Source organism: Cavia porcellus, unplaced genomic scaffold, assembly GCF_034190915.1.
Source record: "Cavia porcellus strain 051 isolate PalLab524CR breed Dunkin Hartley unplaced genomic scaffold, mCavPor4.1 scaffold_25, whole genome shotgun sequence".
Lineage (NCBI taxonomy): Eukaryota > Metazoa > Chordata > Mammalia > Rodentia > Caviidae > Cavia > Cavia porcellus.
This window is the reverse complement of record NW_026947508.1, coordinates 34,115,169-34,138,512: the sequence shown is the minus strand read 5'-3', so window position 1 is coordinate 34,138,512 and position 23,344 is coordinate 34,115,169. Positions and strand designations below refer to the sequence as shown.

Here is a 23,344-nt window from a genome sequence, read left to right as displayed (position 1 = left end):
ATGGCCAGTGCCTTTCTGAGACTCAGCCAGATCTGTCAGGCTTGTGTGACTAACACATGTGTGATCTGATCTGATTGTGGTTCTACCCTTTATCTTCAGAATAAGGTCATGCATTCTGTCCTGTCCCACTCCCAAAGGAAAAGGGTCTCATGACCTCTAGAGAATCACTGCAAGAGGCCAGCAATGGATAGATGACTGGTAGGCTTCAGGCCAGTGGCAGATAGTGGTGAATAGGTGGCTGATCTTTTGAAGAATTCACGCAGCCTCTTCATGATCTCAAATCCTGTAATCCTAGCTCTGGCATCTGGTATCCAGGCTTCATGCTTGCAGCCTCAGGCACAGAGACCCAATATTGGCTCCAAGGTGGCACTGCTGACAGCCTGGCAGCTACTGGAGAGAACCCCAGTTGGATTCTGAGCAGTAGCAGCTGAGCCATCTAAGACCCAGCACTTTCCCTGGAGCCAGAGTGGGTTTGGGGCATGAGGGAGGAATGCAGTTCCCTGAAAGGTTGCACTGGAGCCAACGAGCTTCAGTCGTCTTACTGCCACCAACTAGCTACCCACCTTTGGCTGCTGACTTCCAAAGTGGGAACGATGTTATGGTTTGGATTTAAAATGTCCCCCAAAAGTCTCATGTGTTCAGAGTTGCGGTTTTTGGAAGGTGATCAGGTCATAGGACTTAACCTCATCAATGGAGGAATCCACTGATGAGTTCATAGCTGAATGTGCTGTTAGGAGGTAGGACCTGGTTGGAGGAGGTGGGTGGGCCTTTAGAAGGTTCAGCTGTCCATCTGGCTCTTCCTCTACCTGCTGCTTCCTGGCAGCCATGGGTTGAGCAGGCTTCCTCTGCCATGCCGTTTCTGCTTTGAAGCCAGCCGATCCTAGATGGAACCCTCTGAAACCATAAGCAAAATAAGCCTCTCCTCCTTTGAATTGCAGATGCCAGATATTTTGTCCCAGCAGCAAAAAAACGACAAATTCAATAGTAGCTCACCTTGCAGGATGGTTGTAATGATTATAAGTGGGCTTGTAAAATGTCGGAGGCAGGGTCTGGGTGCATCCATGCTCTTCTTTCTCTTCTGGAGCTGTTTAGGGTACCACTTCCCCATTGGCTTGAACGGAGATTTGGACATGCTCTCTGGCATTGGCTGCTTAATGGCTCCTCATCCTTCCATACCCCTTGGGCCTAACACTGGATACTGTCTTTGCTTCCTTCCCATGGCCTCTTCTGGATCACTCCATCCCCCAACCCCATAAAAATTCAGCTTCTCAGAGGCTGACACCATCAGGCTATACCCTCTTCCCATTCTATTGCTGACATCTGCTCGACCTTGGTCCAGTTCTCAGAAGTCTTAACCTCATAGAACCATCATTCAGGCTATTTCCAAATACCCCCATTGTCTGCCATTAGGCCTGATTAGCTGTGGCTCCAGAAGTGTGGATGGCAGGAATAGGTACTAAGCAAGCTTCTTTCCCTGCCTCTAAGCTCATGGGGGCACAGAGACAGAACTACTGTCCTCTGGGTCTCCAAGTGACTAGGATGAGCACATTGCCCCTGATGACGCACACTAAACAGTCACTGGGGCGGGGAGAGAAACACTTCTGACAGCCACAGTGTCTGCAGCACAGCAGAGCCTATCCTGACTCACATCCCAGATCGCCTCCTAAGCCCTGCCTTTGTCCCGGATAACCTGACCACTACCTATGTGACTTTCTCAGTATCATGGATGCTCATTTTCAGGCCTCTGCCCCTCCAGAAATCTCCCTGCTGAGTCTACCTCAACCCCTTCCCCGTGGTCAGCAGTTTTTCTCCACGATGGTCTCATGGGTCACCTGCCTCTTCTGCTCTCCGCACCCCTCACATCGTGAGACCTTGGGTCTTCCCCCTTCCCCGCTATGCCGGTCTGTTTCCACACTGGCCAGTGGAGGCAGCGCCCTTAACCTCACCTCCCTCTTTGCCAATATTTTCACCTCCACCCCTGCTGCTCCCTCTGGGTGAATCTACCACAGTGAAGCAGGGTGTCCAGTCCCTTGGAGTCACATGGGACACCATCTTGATCCTCACTGGGGTTTCTCTTCTTCTGAATCTTGCTCAATCTCCCCAGTCTCTTCAGTGTTTACCCTACAACTTCCTCAAATGACTTCACTCTGCAAGAAAATCACCCTCAGGCACACCCCAGCTCCTTGTCAGGTGCTAACTTTGCTCCTCTTCCCTCTGCGCCCCCAGCTGATTAGGGGGAGCGTCAGTCTCACCCTTTCCGACTCATCACCTCCTCCTGGTTAGCCTGATCCTTGGGCCTCATGTTCCTTCAGCTACAGCCAGTGCCTCTGCCTGTGCCCTCAGCCCCTGGGAAGGTGTCCTCTTCTTCACCGGTCCATCTCGCTCCCTGCTATTCATCCCACACTAATCAGCACCTTGAAAGGCCTCAGCATCCTGGCCCAGGAATGGAGTGAGGCCAGCTTTCCCCAAGTCAGCATGGGTCCCCTCACTGCTCAAATAGAACCTCTTGGGTCCTACTGATGAATTCCTGGATGACTTTCCACTCTGAGTGTCCCCTGTACGCCTTCTCATGGCTTCTCTTCCTGTGCCAGCCCGTGGAGCTTTTCCAGGCGAGGTTTCTGGTGGCACAGACTCCCGCTGGTCTAGAGCACTTTCCTCTTCTGTAGCTGCTGCAGTGATGCTCCAAATGGAGCATCTGCCGACAGCCCGGACCCCTCAGAGGATGGGCTGTGTCTGTCTTGTTCACTGCTACAGTCACTGCTGCTCAACGATGCAGAGTTGCATACAAAAGGCAGAGCCCACATCTGGTGGGCCTTCCCTACCTGGTGACCTGCTCAGAATCCACATTAACCTTGCAGGATATACCATCTCATTTAATCCCTGCTTAAGATTAGGAAACAAGCACTGAGCAGTTAGAGGACTTGCCCAAGGTCATACAAGCAGTAAGCAGCCATGCTCGGATCTGGATTTGTGTCTCATTGTGTAGTCAGTTGCATGATGATCTCCAAAAGTCAGAATCTGTGGATGTGACCTTGTTTGGAACCAATACCTCTGAAGATGTAACTAAGGATCTTGAGGTGAGGGCTCCCTGGATCAGTCCTCAATTCAGACTAGTGTGCTGAGAGAAGTGGGGAGAGACACCCTGAGGGAAAGCAGAGGCAGATATAAGAGTGGTGAGTCCAAAACCCAGGAAGGCCAAGGCTTATGGAAGCAGCCACCAGCTAGGACAGAGGCAGGGAGTGGGTCCTCCAGAGCCACCAAGGCTCAGGACGAGAGCCGCTGCGGTTGTAATTTGATGCAGTTGCCATAGGCCAGGGACACAGGCCCAGATCACATGGCAGTGAATCTGGGGTCTCCTTGACAAACCTGGAAGTGAGGCCCATAAGAGTCGTGGGCTGTGTGGCTGAGAATTAGTCACTTCCCTTCTGTGGGCTCAATTGCTGTGTGATAACGTGTGCAACTAAGTGTACCCCCAATTCTGATACTGTACCCCCTTCAAGAAAAGACCATGATCCAGGCAAGCAGGGCTATGTTGGGACTTTCAAATTTATTCCAACATGCTATTTTTTTTTTAAAAAATATCCTCAGGCTGAACACTCAGCCAGAGCTGTAATAAAGGCAATTATTATACTTGTAAAAACTTCATTCACAGTACAGATGTAATTTACAACAAAGATCACACACATCAATACTGAGTAATTTTTTCCTTTTGTACGTCAGACTCTGTGCTTTAGACCTGCATGGATTTTTTGTTGAATTTTTTTCTTTTGCACTGATATATACCAACATTGCAAGATGCAAGTGTAGAAACTGGAGTTTAAATAAAATTACAAGCAAAACTACCCCATCCCAGTGCAGTTACTGTACATATCTACAGTACAATTTTTGGAATGTATTGCCATTTAAGAACATAGAAACTTTCTACAGACAATTTCACATACAGAATACATACACCTTTTAGGAAAGAAAGGCAAATATTTATCTTACAGAGAGAGTGTATCTTACATTTGCCTACATACACATTTTCATTTTCTCTGTCTTTTAACACTAGGTTTTAGTAAAGTGATCATAAGTGCCGATACGGTTTTCTAACAGGAAGCAGACTGAAATCACAGCACGGAAGCAGAATTTGTGGCATAGGCCTTCGGGAACTTTCTCCCCTTGGGCGACGCGGAAGATCAGTCTCCTAGGACGGCTGCTTGGCCAGGACTTTTGCTTTAAGAAAGATTCATCTGGAGCAAAGACTAGAGAGGAACTCAGCTTAGGTATATTGCTTAGTCCTATTTTAAAGGACTGGGTGGGGAGGGAGTCGTGTCTAGAGATACCTGCAGGCCAATTCGTTCAGACTGTTCTGGATAGACTTCTGAGTGTGGGAGGGTGAACGCCTTGCTGCTCAAGAGGGTCTCGGTGGTTGGGACCAGAGTGTAAGAAATGGGTAGGTGCAGGAGGGCACTGGCCTACTCTCTGAGAAGAGTTGGTAACCCCAGAATGACTATGGAATTGCCCAGGTTAAAGGGCATTATGGAGGGTAGGCCTTCAGGACAAGAGGCTTAAAACCCAGCAGAGAGCAGGGTTTGGCTTGAAACTTTGGCAAACTGCTTCCCCCTACTGCCAATACCCAAGGAGCAGGGCTAGTCTGAACCAAGGGTGGCCATCCAAACATCTCAACATTTTGGCACAAGTGTCTGCACCAGCCATTCATCACTGCTTCCCATTTCCAGGGGCAGAGACCATGGTTCACAGGCAGACTGAAAATTCAGAGTAGCTGGGGCCAGCCTGAGGGCCCAGGGCAGGGGCATACATAGGTTGAGAGTATTTTTCCAAATTAGGAGAGTGTGCATGTGGGCAGGGGGCCCTGTACTCTTGGGAGTGAGACTAGGGTCTGGCAGAAGGGATTAGAGTTGGACCTGACAGTCCCTTTGGGCACCTGTATGGGGTAGCAGCCCTTTGGCCTCCAGGAATTGTGGGGACTCTTCCCTGCTGGCTGTACTGTTTACAGCAAAGCTGTCTAGGAAGGGAACCTTAGTGAGTGGGCTGTTTGAGCGATGGCCAGGAGAATTGGGAGTGCATGGTAGGTGGAAGGGCGTGGCCACCCCCAAGTTAGGAGCTAGTCTCACAGTCTGGGCTGGAAGATCTTACCCAGGAAGGCTGGAAGCCTAGGGAGGGCTGAGGCAATTCTCTTTAGGCAGGTCCCAGGCCTCAAGCCCTCAAAGTCCAACTGGAGAGGCCATATGTTAGGGCCAAGAAGCAAGAGGAAGAGAACCCTAGCTTCTGGCCTGAGCTGAGACTTGGGGCTGGGCTTCTACCCACTTCCTACCAAGCCCAAATAGTGCCAGTATGGTGCAGGCTGGGCTGGTTGGCTTCTCCTAGCACAAGCAAGTCTTACAGTCAAGCAGCCAGAAGCTACTGGTCAGTCCCACTCCCCAGTTTTTTGGAGTTCAGTGGACCTCGAGAGAATCCTGCTCTAGTGTCCTCTTCTGCCTTAGCTCTGAGCAAGCAAAGGAGAAAAAATGAGGGGTCTGGCTGGAGGATGGACCTGGGGCTGGTTTGTTCCTGCAGCAGGGGCCATGCAGGGAATGGCCCTGAACTGGAGGGAGGGGAATGGACCGTCAAGTGCAAGTTGCTCACGGAAGTGACTCATCCTCCCTACCTTACTGTGTCAACAGCCCAAGAGCTGAGGCTGCGCCCCCCACTCACATGGCCTGGCAAGGGCCTGGGGACCTGCAGATAGGTGCTCCTTCTGTGCAAGGTGGCATCAACACCCACCTGTTGTTTCCTCTCCCTTTTGGAAAGTAAACCATTCTGGAAGGCTGGAAAAACCCCATTTCTCCCATTTGGAAACGAGAACCATAGGCATCTGTACATAGGCATGCTTGCTTTTCCATTTAATCACATGGGTTAAACATGCTAGAGGTCCAGTTCATTACTGGCATTTAAATTTGTGGTCACATTATTTTTCTTATGAAGCAGGTTTTTGCCCTAAGAAGGGGTAAGAAATTCGAGTAATTTGGGATAATTTGCAAACCTTTAGTGGACAGAAGAGAATCTGAGGAGGCTAAGGAAAGTACCAAACACCATCCTCTTGTTCCAGATTTAGATATATAATATGCTGTTGTTATTAAAGAGATGTAAGCCAACGAACAGGCCCAGGCAGGTTCCACCAGTCACGACTTGGGGATGCTTCTTGGGGGCAGTGGAGATTGACCTTGAGATGCAGGGATGGGGAAACGAGGCCCTGAAGATGGGTCTCCTGACCCTCCAGTGCTGAGCCCTGAAAAAGCCCAGCCACGAAAGAAGGACGAGCCCTTGGATCACAGGGACCACAAGGAAGCAGAACCCAAGGCTGGGCTCAGGAATAGCTCTGGGCTGGAGCTTGGCCCTGTCACCCTTGTGGGTTAGTATTGAGAATAGTGGAGACTGCCAGAAAAGCATGGTTAGCGAAATATGGCCGAGGTCAGGGGCAGGTGGACACTCACGTCTCCTTTCCTGGTGCAGGAGGGCATTGCTGGGCAGAAGAAAGGCCAGTGCTAGGGTGGCTTAACCTCCTGTTCAGTGCAACAGTGGGCCCCAAAATAGACTTCCTGGGCCCTAAAATAGATTTCCGGGGCATCTGAGGGTCCTGGAGACCAATCTCCACTTCTACCTTCTATTTGCTCCTATTATTTTGTGTTGAAATCCTAACCAAAGTTTTTTTTTTTTTTTTTTTTTTTTAAACTTATTTTCTTGCAAAGAATAAAAAAAGATGATTTTTGGGGGCCTCCCTCCCTGCATCAGGCCACGGGCTCTTCTGCTATCAAAGAGGAGTGGCCACTCACCGGGGTGAGATGAAGCAATAGTAAACTGGAACCATGAACATCTGTACATAGGAGTGTTTGCTTCTACAGTTAATGATTTTTTGTGTTTCTGGTGTTCTCCCTCAGTGCATCTCCTTTTCCTTAGCAAATGACTGGCTGGCCTTGGGGCTGGCACAGCTGCCAACTGCCTGCTGCAGTGGAGGGCAGGAGGCCCCCATTCTACAGCCTTTCCCCCAAAGCACAAACTATTCACAGCCTCAAGCTTCTCACAGGCTTTGTTTTTATGTATGTGTGTGATTATTTCTTCTCTTTTCAAGCAACAAAAGGTATAGAAAAAGGCACAGGTACTGCATACATAGGAAACTAGAACAGATGGGGCTGAGCAGAAGCTGTGTGGACAGATGGACGACAGAAAAGGGAGCCTGTGGGAGCAAGGTGACTCGAGGAGGTTGGCTGGAAACGTCTGTTGCTGAACACTGGAAGCCAGATGCTGAATTGGTTGGAGAGAGGCTAACTGCTCAGGGGGTCCCTGTCCTTGGGCTGGGGTGGAGATGCCCTGGGCTCCCCACTACCTGAGGGCTCGGGGGAGCCCTGCCTGGTCCTGGGTTCCCCAGAAAGGTTCCTCCTCCGGGCTGGGAAGCGAGCAGCGGCTTCGGCCAGGCAGCCCATGGAGCTGCTACGGTCCAATGCAGGAGTGGCAGAGGCCTCAGTGTTGGCCAGTTTGTGTGATGACTCCAGGTGGGAGCTCCAGGACTGTGTGGCCTGGTGGCCCTGGGGTGGCCTTGGAGAGCAGGAGCCATGGGTGGGTGCAGACTCTATGGGCTCCCAGTCGGGAGGTCTGCCCAGGCCTCCACCCGTCCTTTCTGTCTCCTTGGGGTAGTCCCTGCCCTCCAGCTCTGAGGAGAGTGTGAACTTGGAGACCTTCGCCACAGGGGACACAGAGGCTGACGAGCTTTCAGTGGGACTCCAGCGGCCTCGCTCCTGGGCCTCTCTGGCCCCTGTCAGGTCACTGCCACCCCCTGAGAAGCCACTGACCCAGGCCGCAGAAGACCCTGGCAGCAGGGTGGGCTGGGCCCCTGGCCGGGCCTGCACCATCTGGATCCCACCGATGGGAATCAGTGGGCACGGGGTGCGGGCCAGGTGCTGGGAGTGCAGAGGCAGGTGGCTAAAGACATTCTCCTCTGTCCGGGCCTGCATGTGGCCGTGGAAGTCGTAAAGGCTGGAGAAGTGTCGAGAGGAGCGAGGATGAGCAGGACCAGGTGAGCAGGACAGACTTCGGGGCTCAGCCTTCTGCAGGGTGAGAAACAAGATGGGAAGATGAGGGTCATGTGCTGGGCTCATTGAGTACCGAGGGCGAAAGGCCCGGGGGTGACTGGGTGCTCTGCCTGCAGCACTGCCTAGTGGGCCAGCCTCAGCCCTTGATGACCGAGAACACACTCTGGTCCCCAGGTCTTCACACCTTCAGGCACAGCCAGCATACCTGGGGGAGGGGTTCTCACACAGGGAGGTCCTCGTGTCGCCCTGGCCTGGGCCTCGGTCTTGGTCTTGCTAGTCCTCCTGGTCCTAAAATAGGCTTGACCCAACTTTACTCTTGGATGTGAGCTTCCTACCCAAGGATCTTGACCTTCCCACCACCAGGAACTTCAATGTGACCCCCAAATTAAAAATCAAGGAGAGATTCCTCAGATGGTACTGCCCTAGGAGTGCCAGTGTTGGGTCATAACATGGTGACCAAAGAGGCAAAGCTGACAAGGACAGTGGTGCTTAATGGTGGGGCTGTGGCGGCCACAGTAGCAGCACGGTGTGGTGCAGAGATGGCATGAAAAGATGGGACGGTGTGGGCGAAGGGACCACACCTGTCAGGCTGATGGATGGCAGGAGGGGGGTGATTGGAGTACTGGTGATGGGGAGGGGGATGTTGGCCATGGGAGCCATGCTCATGGCTGGCAAGGATGGTGCTGGCCATCCTGTTTCTGAAGGAGTCGTGACAGTGATGTTGGAGACAGAGACGGTTTTGGTTAAGCTCTGCCATTTGCTCAAAGAATACAAGAGGAACAGGGATGAGGCAGATTGCTTAAATACTTAAGCAATCACTTAAGGTCATGCCACCCACTAGGAGTGGAGGCTACTGCTTCTGAGGTGCAAATGTGCAATAAACTAGTTGGCCTAAGGTGTCCAAGAACTATGTGAGAAATTATCCATGACTACTGAGTTGGTGGAGTCGCTTAGCTCCAGGTATGATGCTCAGAAAGGGCAACCCTGTGACCTCCCAGCTGTGAGCTCCCAGCCTCTTGGAGGGATGTGGTGGAAACTCACCCATATGGAGGTGCAGGGCTCAGGGCTTCTGCCAAGAAGCTTGTGAGGTAGAGGCGCAGATGGAAAGAGAACCCGTGGAGCTAGCCCCAAGCCTAGGCCATGCTCACTCGTGGAGGGGCTGCCTGGCCCAGCCAGGGCCCACTTCCCTGGCAGCACTAACCACGATGGTGACTCGGCCTGACCCAGAGACCATCTCCTGGTAGGTGAGTGTTTCAAGGGGTCTGGATCTGTGGTGCTCTCAAGTTTGGGGGGCACATGCCCCCGAGGGGATAGTTCTTTTCCCAGGGAGTGGGGCATGAGAGGAGACAGCTCAAGTCTTGGAGACCCACAAGAAGGAGGGCCCATCTGGGGGTCAGGCGTGCTTGCGACTGAGGCCCGTGACTCTCGGGCTGGGGAACACCGCTGGAGAGATGAGTCATTTTTGGTTATTGAGTGTTTGCGGGCGAGTGGTGGGCAGCTTCCTGTTTCTTTGCTTGGTGAACAGGGCCTTCTAGGGGACATGGCCGTGGAGCTCAGGGCTGAAACTGTGTCCCTCTCCACAGGGCCTGATGGGGCCAGTCCCAGCTGGGGAAGGCCCAGGATATTCTGGTTGGACGTGGAGCAGCTGCTGGCTGTCAAGTGCTCAGCTTCTGAGGCCACGCTGCCTCTTGTGGCCTCATGGTCAGAGGTGGCATCTAGGGGCTGAGGGCTCTGAACAGGTGAGGAGTCTGTCTGCAGCGCGGCCGGTGGGCCAGGTGGGGGTGCCTCTGAGGATGGCCGGGACAGCTCATCCTGGCTGTCCTCTTCGTCCTCATCCTCGTCTTCATCCAGGTCTGAGTCTGAGTCTGAGTCCTCCAGGTCGGAAAACTGGTGCTCCTCCACAGCCTCGGAGCCCTCTCGCCCTTCTGAGTCCTGGAACAGGTCGTCACTGGTTCCTGGAGGGAGAAGCAGAAGACCAAAGGTAACATTCAGGCCCCGAGGCCATACTGGGCCCAAAGCTGCTCCTTTGTAACTTCCTAAGTCCGGTTTCCTTATCTGCTAACCAGCCATGGTTGCCAAGGCAATGGTACAAGATCTTGGGGATGGCCAAGCAACATACATTTGGGAATTTACAAATAATAGGGCACAACAATTACTTCATATCTTCAAAGTGCAAGTTTAGATGTAAGGATTTTAAGTATATTAATTCATGTAGTCCTCAAAGAATCCTGGGAAGCTGGTACTATTTTTACCCTTATGCTACAATGAGGAAACTGAGGAAAGAAAGATTAAGTAACTTGCCCAAGTAAGGGAGTAGTGGGCCGGGGCTGAGTCAGGGCAAGCCTGCTTTCCCTGTGAGAGTCTCAGCACTGGACTCACTGCCAGCAAGTTATACGTCTGTGCTGTGCTCTGAACCAGTCTCCCCTTTTGGGTGTGAGAAATGCATCTCACAGGGTTGGCTAGGGGGAGAAACGGCACAGAGAAAGGGCCTAGATAATTACAGTCACCACGAATCCATTAATGATGAATCTAATATTATGGGACAGAGCATGGTGGCTGGTCCTGCAGACAGAGCCGACTATTCTAAACGTATTTGCCACTGTAATCAGAGTGCTGCCAGCTGGTGCAACAGTATCTGCCAAGTGGCAGAGTCTGGACCCTGTCATTGACTTGGCTAAGCTGGTCCCAAACTACAGGGCTGGGCCCATTCCTGCCATGGTTTTGCCTCCAAGGAGTCGTTGCCCTTTGGAAGCTCATGCAGCTGCAGCTAGACAGAGCAGCTCTGAACTGCCAGTTTCCTGATCTGGCTTCTTATGGAGCAGCTTCAACCATCTGGGTCATCTCCAAGTCTAGTCTAAGATCTTTCTAAAATGGGCAGCATTCTGGATTCTGGGGAGGGCTCTGCTAATGCATGGTCCACCTGGCAGGCTCCTGAGTGTTAGGGCCTGCTGGCCCATGGCTGGAATCCTGTGAACTCATGTTTCTGGCCTGCAGAGTGAGAGCTGGTGACAAGTAGGCCACCATCAGCCAAGCTCCCTTGCTTGCGCATGCCAGAAGTCCACCCACTGCTGACCATGAAAGCTCAGCAAGCAGCTGTTTCAGGACCGCAGGGCACTCAGGCTTTGGATCCCTACCATACCCAGCTGCCTGGGGCCACAAAGCCCACTATTACTGCTTTCCAAAAATTCAATATGCAGCAGTAAGGTGCCCAGAGTGCACCAAAGTGGACATTCAGTAGGATGTAAGTGAACAACCACAGGACAGATCTGGGAGTGGGAAGCCACAAAGCCAAGGCAGATCTCCTGACAGCTGGGATCACAATGATAGGAGACAAGGGAATGGGGGATTGGCATGGGAGGAGGAGTTGGGACGGGTAGCAACCTTTTGTACTCTGCTGCTGGGCATTTATTCCCCTTTTAAGATATTGATAGGCATCTACTGCAACCCCAGGAGTTTACAAAGCCTTGCCTTTCATTCACAGAGAAGGCAAAGGCATACTCAAGATCACACATCAGCAAGTTCCTGGCTGAGTCAGAACTAAGGTTCACAACTCTTGCATTATTACACTGACAGTTTAGGAAAGAATTTTGCTCATGAAAAAGCAGTAAATCATCTGGTTCCACATCCCGGCTGCCCTACCACCTTGCTGTGTAACGCTGGCTAACTTACTCCCTCTGTGTTTCCTCATCTATAAAGTGGAGACAGTAGTGAGGAAAGGCACCTTGTGAAGCTTTTTGAGGGTTGTAAGTGCCCAGTAAGCCTGAGCTATTAACAGCTCCAGCTGTGTGTCTCCCATCTCACAGGCGGGTCCCAGATGAAGGTCAAAGGGTAGGAGAAAGCAGGGCCAGCATCTGCCTGTGTGCAGGACGGCTCTCCAGGCCCTCCTGCAGGCCCCTAAAGGATTCCCATGGCTGGTCAGCCCTTCCCGATGCCCTCATGGGGCTATGCAGCTACAGGTGGGAGCAAGACCAATGCTCAGTGATTCCCACCAGCTGCCAGTTCAGCCTGGGACATGGCAGGGCAAGAACCACGCAGCCAGAAAAGCACAGGGCGCAGCTAGGTGCCATTGCTGAGACGCACCACATGGCGGCGCTGGCGCTCAATCTCATCTTGACGGGGCGGGGCTGCGGCATGGGCAGTGGTTGGGCGAGGTGCCAGCGCCTCACTTGTGTCCCACACAGGCAACCTCCCTAGGCTCCGCCCCATACTGGAAGTGGCAACTCCATCCTTCCAGTGTCTCAGGCCATAGACCTCGGCGTCATCTCAGCTCATTTCTCATCCCTTTCCTTTCCCTTCTACGTGACAATGAGAACTGTGGGTCCTACCACAAAATGTGCCTGGAATCTGATCGCTTCGTTTTTTAATGGTTTTAGCAGATGTTTGCTGTTCATAATGTTTACTTGGCTCGTGTGGAGTTGGTACATGTGCATAATATGCCTTAATTCCTTTTTTTATCTCCTTCTCCTCCCCTCCCTCTCTGCTCCTTCCATCCCTAGATCCCCTTCCCATGGGAAAGATCTATTCCCTACTTCCTATTATTGATCTTTTATTTGTAATTTGGGTTTCTCATATAAGAGAAGTCCTGTGACACGCACATGTCTGATTTGTTTCACTTCACATTGTGGTCCCTGCACACAGCCTGGTTCTGGCGTGGCTGCCTCCTCACATTCTAGCACAGCCAAGCCTGCCCCATGATATTCCCAGCCCCTGCTCCCTCTGACCCAGGCATCAGCGGACTCCAGCCCTGTGGTCAGCTGTCGGGCTCCCAGGGAGGGCTCTTCCCAGACCCCACCTGGCCTGGTGCCCCTGACTTCCTCCTCGTCTTCTGCTCACCCTACTCTCAGAATAGACAGCCCCTCCTCCCTTACACGGCCCCGCTCCTCACTTGTCTTTTAGGGTTTGCTTCCTAGAGTGGTCTCTGTTCTCTTCTGGTTTGCCCATTGTCTGTCTTCCCTTCTAGAAGACAGGCTTTCCTGAGTCACAGGTGCCTATGTGGGCACCCAGCTTTCAGCCCAGAATAGAACTATGCTATAGATTTCATCCTCACAAAAGTGGGTGTGGGCACCCTTGTCCAGCCTGCTGAGAAACTGAGGCTGGAGCAGGGCAGGCAGGAACACTGGGGTTGGAAGATCTGGCTGGGCTCAGCCTCTCCACCCCTTCTGTCCCCTGGCTAGAAGGCAGTGGGGTGGTATGGACCTGTGTTTTTGTGTGACAGTGGGCCACTATCTTTACCTTTCTGAGCTTTTCTCTCCTCAATTTGAAATGGGCTAACACAAGTTTCTACCACCTCTTACAGGGACCTATGAGACAAGTCTGTAAATGGCCTGGTGCACATGGGGACCCTACAATTAATCTGGGAGGGGACAACCCCAAGTTCACTACATTCTATTCCTTGAAAGTGATTTATTCAATCTAAAAGGAAACGCAATTTAATTCCTTTCTAAGACTGCACACTGTAATCCTGATCTGATTTCAGGGAATCTGTGCTCAAAGGTTTGTCCTTGCAGGAGAGACTGACCATCCATGTCCATCTCTGTCCTCTTGCCAAAGCCCCTCTGACCTCCTGCTTGGGTGCTGCCAGCCAGAGCCGCTACCTGTACCTCCTCTCCTGTCTGTCACAAGACCCTCTGTAATATGCTCATGATGCAGAAGGACCAGTGCTGGGGAGGGGGGCTGGGCTGGGAGGCCACAAGCTGTTGGGTGATCTGGCTTTGGCTTTCTTGAAACCCTCCTGGTGCCAGGTGACCCAGGGGTTAGGCCCATGGGAGGGCAGGTGTGAGTTTTTAGTAAGTACCCTCAGAGTCAAGGGAGGGTCTGCTGGTAATCAGGGCATGGACTGAGAACGTGCCCGACACATTCTGGGTGCTCAGTGTTGTCTATAATTACTCATGAGCTCATTGATTCAGTAAACAGTCACCGAGTACCCACAGGGGCCAGCGCTCCACTTGCACAGGCAGAACTGTCCCCGCAGACCTGATCCACAGCCAGTGGCGGGGAGCAGGGTGGTCATTCTGTGACTTCCAACTTCGTCTCCAGTGGTTGGAGAAAGTGGAGGGCTGGGCATGGAGGGGGCAGAGAAGCAGAGCCAGGAGCAGTGGGGAAGGAAGGGGGATGGTTAGGAAAGAAGGGGGAGGAGGGGCTGACAGATCCTCACCTTCCTCCGCCTCCAGCTCCTCCAGCACCCCTGTCTCTTGGCACTTTTTGCTGTGGGCTTTCGACTTCATGTGCTTAGTCAGATTCCCTGGAAAGAAACAAGAACAGACTCAGGCTCTGCCGTTGGGCAGGGGGCCAAAGGAGGGCCCGGGGCTCTCAAAGGCGGCGCCTGGCTGGTAGTCCATGGCTCTCAGAGTCACCGAGGCTCTGCCAGACTCAGGGCTGGAAGCACTCCCCTGCCCCAGCACTCAGGCTAGGATGTGTAATGGAACTAGGGTGGTGAGGCGTGGGGCTGTGAGAGGCAGAAGTACAATGACGAAATAAGAAAAGAGGAGAAACTAAAAGACTAGCCAAGTACAATTGGTTCTTCCCGTTTGTGATTGAAGTCAGGCCCCAAGCTGGTGACATGCCTCAGACAGAGAGATCGGTTATCTCAAAGGTGGTATGTCATGACCCCTACCTCAACTGACATGGCAGTGGGGACTGAGTGTACCCCTGTGGTTGAAGACACCTCTAGGGAGCCCACAAGGCAGAGCCTTAGGGTCTGGAAGAAGAACCAGGGCAAAGCTGCTCTCGGGAGTGGATAAAGGACAGAAGGAAAGAGTAGGGGCGTCTACTGGCCAGGGAACCAGGAGCTGCAAAACTGAGGTCCAGCCTAGTTTCCTTAGGGAAGTCCCCTTCCTGGCTTCAGCTTCTCCAGGCCAACAGGAAGTACAGACACAGGACCAGGTAGTTTAGGGAAGGCTGGAGAAGGCTCTACCCGATCCTATTCCTATAAGACACTTGGGAAAAGGCTGACTGTCCCAAGTTAGGTGCAGCCCGTAGCTGGGAAGCGGGGGCTATAGTTCTGTGTGATTCCCCATGGCTATAGAGCCACAGGGACAACAGCTTCAATTTCCCTACATGCACAGCGTTTCACATGCCACAGAGCTCTGTGGACAGCAGGGTTGCAAAAGGCGAAACCAGGTGCTGCAGCCTGCCCTGGGAAAACAGAGGCCATATGCCTCTGGATGTTCCTTTGGGCTCAGCATCCACTCGCCAACTGTGTTCTGAGGGTTGCTATGTTTCCATGTGGTTGCTCACACAGAAAATCATAAGTTCCCCGAGTTAGTTGCTCTGTCTTGTAAATTTCACTTATCAGTAAGTCTGGATGAATGGAAAGGGGTAAAGCTCTGGCATAGAAGTATAGGGAGAATGGAGGACAGATGGATGGACAAGTGGAGAGAGAAAAATAAGGAGAGAAAGAATGGGAAGAGAATACACTGATAGACGGGACACTGGATGATTAGATAAGCAGATGAACATGGGTAATTGAGAAAATAAGTGGAAGGCTGGATGGAAAGATGGGTCAGGAAAGAGATGGGGAGACAGTGAGCGGGGTGAATGTGAGCATGGGCAATGCGGTGGATGAATGGTTGCATACACGTATGACTTCATAGGGAATCAGAGTGGAGGATGAAAGGACGGAAAGCTGATGAAGGATGGATGGAGGGGAGGACAAGTGGAGGAGGAGAAAAGAATAGAAAGGCTATGAGTACATAAGGGGAGGAGAGATGGGCAGATGAGAGCAGGAGCAAAGCCCGGGGATGAACCAAAGTGTGCTTCTTCATGATTCTGAGAATCTGGGGGTCTTGTGGAGAGGTTGACCATTAAGTTAGGATTTCCTCAGGTGTGTGAGGAGCAGCAGCAAAGGACAGGCACCATTCCTTTCCCTTCCTGCTGCTCCTGGGCTATGACTCTGTCCTTCCCAGCTTGGGTTATCCTCTTATAACTGATGAAAACATGGCTGTCCTCACCCTGGCCATAGACGGAGTAAAGACAGAGTCATCTCGTGGCCAGACGGTTCCCAGAGGTCCCTACTGAATGTTTAGACCTCCACCTTCGTGGTTGTGAGCAGGCAGAGCCTGAGTGGGACAGCCAGGAGGTGGGAAGCAGCAGGGGCCGTCCATGGATCACAGACACCAACCATCCTGAGGTTCTGCAGCCGGCCCTCCTCCCCTGCCTACCTGAGGCCACCAAGGCCAAGGACACTGTTCACTCTGGTGACCACATCCTTTGTCACATATGCATTCCCTGCAAGGTGTAGGCTGTTAGGCGCTGCATACATAGTGAGTGCATAGCAGCCCTGTGAGGACAGGCCATCACAAAGCAGGGTGCTGGGAGAAGCCTCCCAGGCCACGTGACTCAGGTCCCACCAGGCCAAGACTAGTTCCACTGCTGCTGATCTAACTGCAGGTCCAAGTGTTGACAAGACCAGGAGGCAAGATCATCGGCTGTCCTGAGTGCTGGCTGGGCTCCCGGGAACCCATACAGTGAGCCAAGTGGCCCAGAGTCACAGTGCCAGCTGTGCAGAGCCCCATCCAGACCCTGGGTCCTTATTTGCTCCACACAGTGGGAGCCTAGAACCAGGATGATTTCGGAGCTTGGGAGGCTTGGACTCTGCACTGCTAGCTATGTTATTTGCCGGGGATGCTGGGAGAATTAAAGTCATGGTGCATAAGGCAGCAGTGTGCCAGGGCAGATCCCTAGCCCTGCCTGTGACAATCAGTGTACTGAGTACCTGGGAACTCCACTACACATTGTGCTGGGTACGGAGGAGAGACATGCTCACGATGAGATGTTTTCATCTTTCAGTCTGGTTCTCAAGGGTTCTCAGAAGAAGGCCAGGGAGCCCCAACCGCAAAGGCTCGCCCCTCCTGTGTGGCCATGCCCAGGGGAGGAGCTGTGAGTCTGAGGTGATTTTGCAGGTCACAGGAGCAGATGCTGGATGAGCAGCCCTGAGTGTGTCCTTCCACCTGTCTCTGTGACTGCCCCTTTCTGGGCCTGCCTGTGAACCAAGAGAGGCTTCAAACTGCCGCAGGTACACCCTGGATGTCATTTCTCTGTCAAAGGGCAGACTCTCATCTTGGAGGGCTCCGTCAGCTTCTCACTGTCCGCCCAGGCCACCCAAAGCCTTGCAGCCTGGAAGAGGAGCAAAGGCCAGTGGCTGGAAAGTGGGAGGTGCCTGACAAAGGGATGAGACACTGTGAGGATCAAAAGCCAGTGACCCTGTTCGCCTCCTGCAGCTCTGGCCCACTGCCCTGGCCCAACCAGTTGACCCGATGGACACGATGCTGGCCCACAGCTGCCATCTCTGTCCCCTGAGGCAATCGGCGCAAGGGCCTATATGTGGCACAGCCACCCCACAGGCCTCTGGGAATCATCTGAGAAGAGGAAACAAGACCCAACTTCCACAGGGTCAGCCTGCGGGCCTCGCCTGGCCCCACCCAGTGAGACACTCCTCAGGTGGCACCCAGAGGCCTGAGCTGCCACCTTGACATCCGACACAGAGACAAGACACAGACAGGCAGACAGAGACAGACAGGAAGGGCTTGTAGGCACAGGTGCAGCCAGCACTGGTGGTAGGGGCCCTGAGGACCACCAGGCCCAGCTCATCTCTCATGTTGCCTGACGTGGGCCAGAGCTCAAGGGTGAGGCGGAAGAGGGACAAGGTGACCAGACAGCCCTGCTGAGGGTGGCCTATGTTGTCAGACAGGTGGCACACCAGAGCCAGAGTCCCAGGGAGAGCCAAGAGCTCTAGTGCCCTTCCTCTGTCCTTCCACAGGATGTACTGCTGTCTACATCCACTGGCCACTGCCACATCCCCAAGGTGCCTCCTGTGTGCCATACGCGGAGTTGAGATTCCACCAGCTCGGTTTCACTCTAGCTTTGGCAGGAAAGCAATGAGGAGGAAGAGATCTGCATACTCCTAACCACTGGTAGAGAGTAGAGGGCAACCTGGGGGCAGCATGGACCACTGTGTCTCGTGGGGTACTCCACATTCCTGCACATAGCAAGAGTCTGCAGGTCCTCTGCTCAGATTCTGCACTCTGGACTCTCTCAGGCTCAGTGGTAGCTGAGAGAGACCCGGAAGGGACTACAGCTGGGTTGGGAGTGGCTTCTCATGAAAGCATCTCCTGGGGAACCAGGGGTCCCAAGAGGGCTCAGACATCTTTCAGATTTGGCAGCATTTGCAGAGCACAGCAACTGAGTGAGGCCCGTGGGCCTCAATGGGAATGGGTTTTCCCTGTCTCTGTGGCAGAGGTGGTGGCTCCCTGGGGATACTGTGCTGGGTGCAGGATGCTGTGCATGCCCCTAAGGCCCAGGAGGTTCTTTCAGGGTCCCTCACCCTGAGGATGGGGCAGTGTCCCCTGGACACACTCTGGGAATAGGGGCAGCACCTGTGACCAGCTCCAGGGGCACCTGATTACAGCTCTTGCCACCTCCTCTAGTGGAAGGAAGATCTGCTCACAGCAGGGAGGGTGGTGGCAGGGGCTCTAGGGAGGCACAGCCACTTCTGGTTTCTAAGACACATTTTATTCACCTTCAAGGGGCCCTGGACAAGAAGCTTCCATTTTAGGTTGAAGCCTGTTATTGAAATTACCAGCCAGTTATTACCATGTCTTGCTCTGTCACAGAACCCCCACTGGCAGCCTAAGGTCAGAGGAAGTGGACTGGAGAGGCCATGTGGGACAGAAACAGTGCTGCTGAGCTGAACTACCCTGGGCACAGCAGGTCACCAGGAATGGATGCCTTTGATGCACCATGCAGCAGTGTGGGGGCTCCAAGCCTCTCTGTCCAATCTGGGCACCCTTTGGGGCATTGTCTCTGAGACCTTAAGAGAGCAGAGGATCAGGGAAAGGAAAGGAGTAGGTAGGCATCTCCATCCAACTTGAAACCTTGGTGAAAAAATTAGAGCTTCATTCAAAGATGATGGAGAGAGGGCTGAGAAGGGCAACAGTCAGCTAATAGGGTCAGGCGACCAGAAACAGGCACATGGCCAGAGAGGAGGCTACGAGCCAGGGGATGCCATAAACTACCCCCTTACCTACCCCAGAAAGAACAGAAGGTCCAAGGCAAGAAGATTCAGGAAGGAAGGGTCTGGAGGGCTCTGCTGGGCTCTTCTGCACAGTGGCTGCTGTTAGCAGCTTTACCAACCAAAGAAATGATAAGTGCAAAGCCAAAGTCTGCCCTAGAGTTCTGTCCCCAAAGAAATCATGTGGTTCCTTTAGGGCCACCAAGGAGGCCCTCAACCTGCTCCCAAATGGTAGGATCCTGGTGCCAAACCCTGACCCAGGAATCTGCAAATTACAAGAGGGTGATACCGCCAGGGATGTGGAGAGCCTTGGCTTTCTTCCAAGGCACCCAGCTCCGCTCGTGGTAAGCTGTGGGGTGCCCCTGCAGAGGCACAGCTCCATCTGAAGAGCCCATGGTCCTGGCTCAGTCAACCAGTCCAATCCTGCTAGGGGCTGCAGCAGGCCACCCCATCGCCCATCACAGCTCTCTGGGACACATGCCATCAATAGCCAGTCCTTTCTCTCACAGGTGAATGCCAGTGCCTACCCTGACCCTGATATGAGGCCAGGGGCAGGAGTGACCTGCAGCTGCTGCCGGGGCTGAGTGGAGTGGTGAGGAAGGGTGGAGCAGGCATGAACTCTGGCATGGGACAGAGCATGCGAGTGTGTTGAGTGGCTCAGAGTGGAATGGATTTCCCAATGTGAGAGTGGCAGTGACCAGTGTGGATGCCTGGAGGTTGTCAGATCAGTAGATAAAAGGCTAAGCATACATGCAAAAGGAAGGGTGATGAGATAGACAGAAACCAGGAACTGTACCCTGGCAGGGGTGGGGAGGGATAGGTGCGGTGGAGGAGGGGCTGTGTGCAGGCTCCAAGAGCACCTGCTGGGGCAGCCACGTGTGACTCCACCCGGACTGGAACTGGCTGCTCTGCCATGGCACCAAGTGGAGTGGGAACCCAGAAAGCGGGGTGCTCCAGGTCCAGACGGAGAGGTCTGTGCTGGGCTCCCACTGGGGCGCTCCCTGCAGTGGACAGGGCAGTGCTATGCCCCAGCTGACTGTCTCTTACCTTTGGTTTTAAAAGCAAAGTGACAGTGCTTGCACACATAGGGCCGGACGTCAGTGTGGGTGCGGATGTGTTTCTTCAGCATGCTGGGCTTCTTGCAGCGAATTCCACACTCCTCACAAACATATTTCCCTCGGCCGCGGCCTCGCACATATACATACTCTTCGTTTGATTTGTACCTATGAGCAACAGGCGTCATGTAAAGGAAAAAAACAGGGAGGAGAAGAGGTAGGTTCCCACCTCAGAAGATGCACGCGCTTCCTAGCTGCTTCAAGCCAGGGGTGACGCGGAACCAGAGGACCCTGGGCTGGCAGGGAGCCAGCTGTCTTGGGGATCCACTGTGGACCCCTGCACTCCTGCCTCTCTTTGGGCCAGTGAGGCTGCACCTTCCTTTCTCCTGCAAGCCCCAGGCACTGGCGCTCCCTGCAAGGGGAAGCAAGGACAGGTTTCCAGACGACCCTTCCTCAACCAGCCTCAGGAATTGCTCTGCCATAGGAAACAGCCACTGTAGGCTCCAGAGTCACAGACAATTTAGAAAATCCTTATAAAATAACGGCGGTGGCAGCCCTCAAAGCTGCCAGTTAGTGAATGTTCACTGTGCTGGGCACATCATTTAATAAATCACAATCACCTCACCAAAAAGACCCTGAGGCAGCAAGGCTCAGAGATGGGAGACACTCACCAAGACCACACAGCCAGAGCCTGCTGTCTCCGGCCCCTCCAGCTCTCATGAGGGCCAACAAGAGTCCACCGGGAAGCTACCTGACCCTGGTTAGAGGAAGACACTGGGGATCCCAGTCGTATCCCTGGCCTCCAGTCTGGAATCCAGATCCCTGCACTCCCCCTCATCCCGTCGCAGTCATGAGGAAGCTCTGAAGGACCCAGTTCTCAGTTATATCAGCCTAGCAGTTCTCAGGAGCCTCACAGGCCACCAATGACGACACCAGCCCCCCAAATCAGAGCACTCTTCTTTCTACAGAGAAGGAATCCCCGAGCCCTTCGGCACGGCACACCCGAGGGTCAGCTGCTGCAGCCTTGACGCTATGGTGTGGGAGTCTGCAGCAGACTGGGAAGTCTGCTGGGCTGCGGGGAGAGGGAGCACAGCACACATTGCGAGAAAGCCTTGTGATCCTGGGGTCCCAGGGCTGCCAGGTGCTCTGGAGCAGGAGCCAGCCTTTCCACAACCACCTGCCCAGCAGGAGCTGCCCACTGCCCGGTGTCCTAGAGCAGGGCATGCCGTGGAATATCTAGCCACTAGGACTCTATTCTGCTCCATGGGCCTTCCAGTCAGTGCTGTGGGCTGTCACAAGGGCAGGCTTGGAAGAAGGGTGGGGAAGCATAGGCAGCATCAGAAGGATCACCCCAAACCTCTTCTCACTCCACAGTCACACACTGCTCACACTCACAGACACATACACACACGTACTCTTGTGCCATCATTGCCTCAGGACCCACTGTCCTAGGCTGTGTACCCTCGTGCACACTCAGTGCTATCTTCCACTCTTGCTTGTGTTCTCCCTCCTGTGTCACACCCATCAGATGTCACATACATTCTTACAGTCTTCCCTACACTCCTGCCTCACACGATCTCACACACACTCACGTGTGAATGAATCATTGTGCACTAACACGCGTAGATCCTGCTTTTCAACTCAGCATTGACCAACTGACATCCCAAAGAGGCAAATCTGCCTTGTCTATCCTCCACAGATGCTGACTGTCCATTCAGCCAGTTCTCCAGGCTGAGAGGCCTGAGAAACACCTGCTCTTGGGCAAGCACCATCTTGCTCAAGAGGGGAAACTGTGGGCACTGGGAGGGCTGTGGGGAGAGACGATTCCCTTTTGCTCCTAGGAAGAGCATCCCATGGCCAAACACAGAGTGCCTGCCTCCTACATGACAGAGGCTCACTTTCATGCAGGAGGCCTCTTGGGCATAAAGTGGCTGTCTGCACCTGACTTTAACTTCCATCTCCTCTGTTCCCTGGAACTCAGGGGAAGCAGATTTAGATGGGGTTCCTTTTCCCAGCCAGGGGGAGACAGAGCGAGTGTGGCTTGCTCTGGAGGCTCCACAAGGCACAATCTCCACTTGGCTCTACTCATGACACTTGCCCCTCCAACCACCAGGCACCAGGAGATCCTTCAGCATCAGCTTCCCCTCCCCTCTGCTGCTGCCCAGCTCCACAGCCACTCTGACCTCTGTGGTATTCGAGCTTGACTCTCAGTAAGGCCAACAAAGCAGCTACACCAGTGTTGGGCATTGTGGCTCCTCTCGGGCCCCTTCATGTCTTCCTCCACATTAAGCTTAAAGACACCATCTCAGAGAGAAAAGAGGCCTGGAAGTGCCTTGATTTGGCTGCCCTTGCAGAACTGGTACCACCTTGTCACATACCACAGATGCACAGTCTGTTGGGGAACACTGGGGACTATCTGGACTGACACTGCTTATGGAGGATGGAGACAGAGAGAAGGGAGGACTCCTAGTACGGGCCTCAGGAGCAATAGCAGAGGTGTTAAAAGGCCTGGAGTGTGGCAGGTAAGTGGAGATGAGGACAGACAAGTGGGGCAGGCTGGATCACCGTCAGTCTTGAAGGCCATGACCTACTTAGTGTCGTCCAACACATGGAATCTCAAAGAGATGAGCGCTAGGAATGGTTTGGAGGAGTCTAAGCATGTGTTCTGGGGAGGCAACTCAAGAGGCTAACTTTTGGACAGGGCTCTGCAGGCCTTGGGGGCCATCTAGATACAAGGCTCACAATGAGGCAGAGGCAGAGATCCAAAGTCTTCAACTTGGCGTGCTCAAGTGGAACCATTTACAGAATGGGAGAGAAGTGGTGGGGATCCTAGATTTTAACTGCTGAGTGTGAGGGGCTGGTGAAGTGGACATGAAGTCTACTCTAGCATACGGCTGAGAGCTGAGATTTGTGGGAGTGCATAGACTTGTGAGGAGGAAGGCAACCATACAAGAGAAGGACAAGCTGGAGGAGTAGGGTGTCAAGGCTGAGCCCTGGGAGGCTCTGAGGGTTTGGAAAGCCAGAAAAAATGGTGCTTAAAATTGGCCTCAGGCACAGAAAGGTCAGAGCAGTGGGGACCCTGGAGAGAAGCATAGTTCAGAAGCTCAGAGAGGAGTTTAGAGAAGGGCAGGCCAGCAGAATCAAAGGTCATAGACTGAGGATGATCATTGAGGGGCCTGAAACTTCCAAGAGGCTGCCCTGGTTGAACACTG

At 53.3% G+C, this 23,344-nt stretch overlaps 1 protein-coding gene across 5 annotated transcripts in view; it reads right to left on the bottom strand.

The window, feature by feature from the left end:
- Positions 1–3,528: 3,528 nt before the first annotated feature.
- Hivep3 (HIVEP zinc finger 3) overlaps positions 3,529–23,344 on the bottom strand; it is a 433,036-nt gene continuing 413,220 nt past the window's right edge. For all 5 annotated transcript variants that reach the window (XM_063236192.1, XM_063236193.1, XM_013154430.3 and 2 more), the window contains 4 exons: positions 20,125–20,300; positions 14,224–14,310; positions 9,111–10,024; positions 3,529–8,084 (listed from right to left, as the gene is read on the bottom strand). In XM_063236192.1, coding sequence (XP_063092262.1) covers positions 7,305–8,084; positions 9,111–10,024; positions 14,224–14,310; positions 20,125–20,300 — 1,957 coding nt within the window. In that variant the 3' untranslated portion in view covers positions 3,529–7,304. The remainder of the gene's footprint in view (positions 8,085–9,110; positions 10,025–14,223; positions 14,311–20,124; positions 20,301–23,344) is intronic.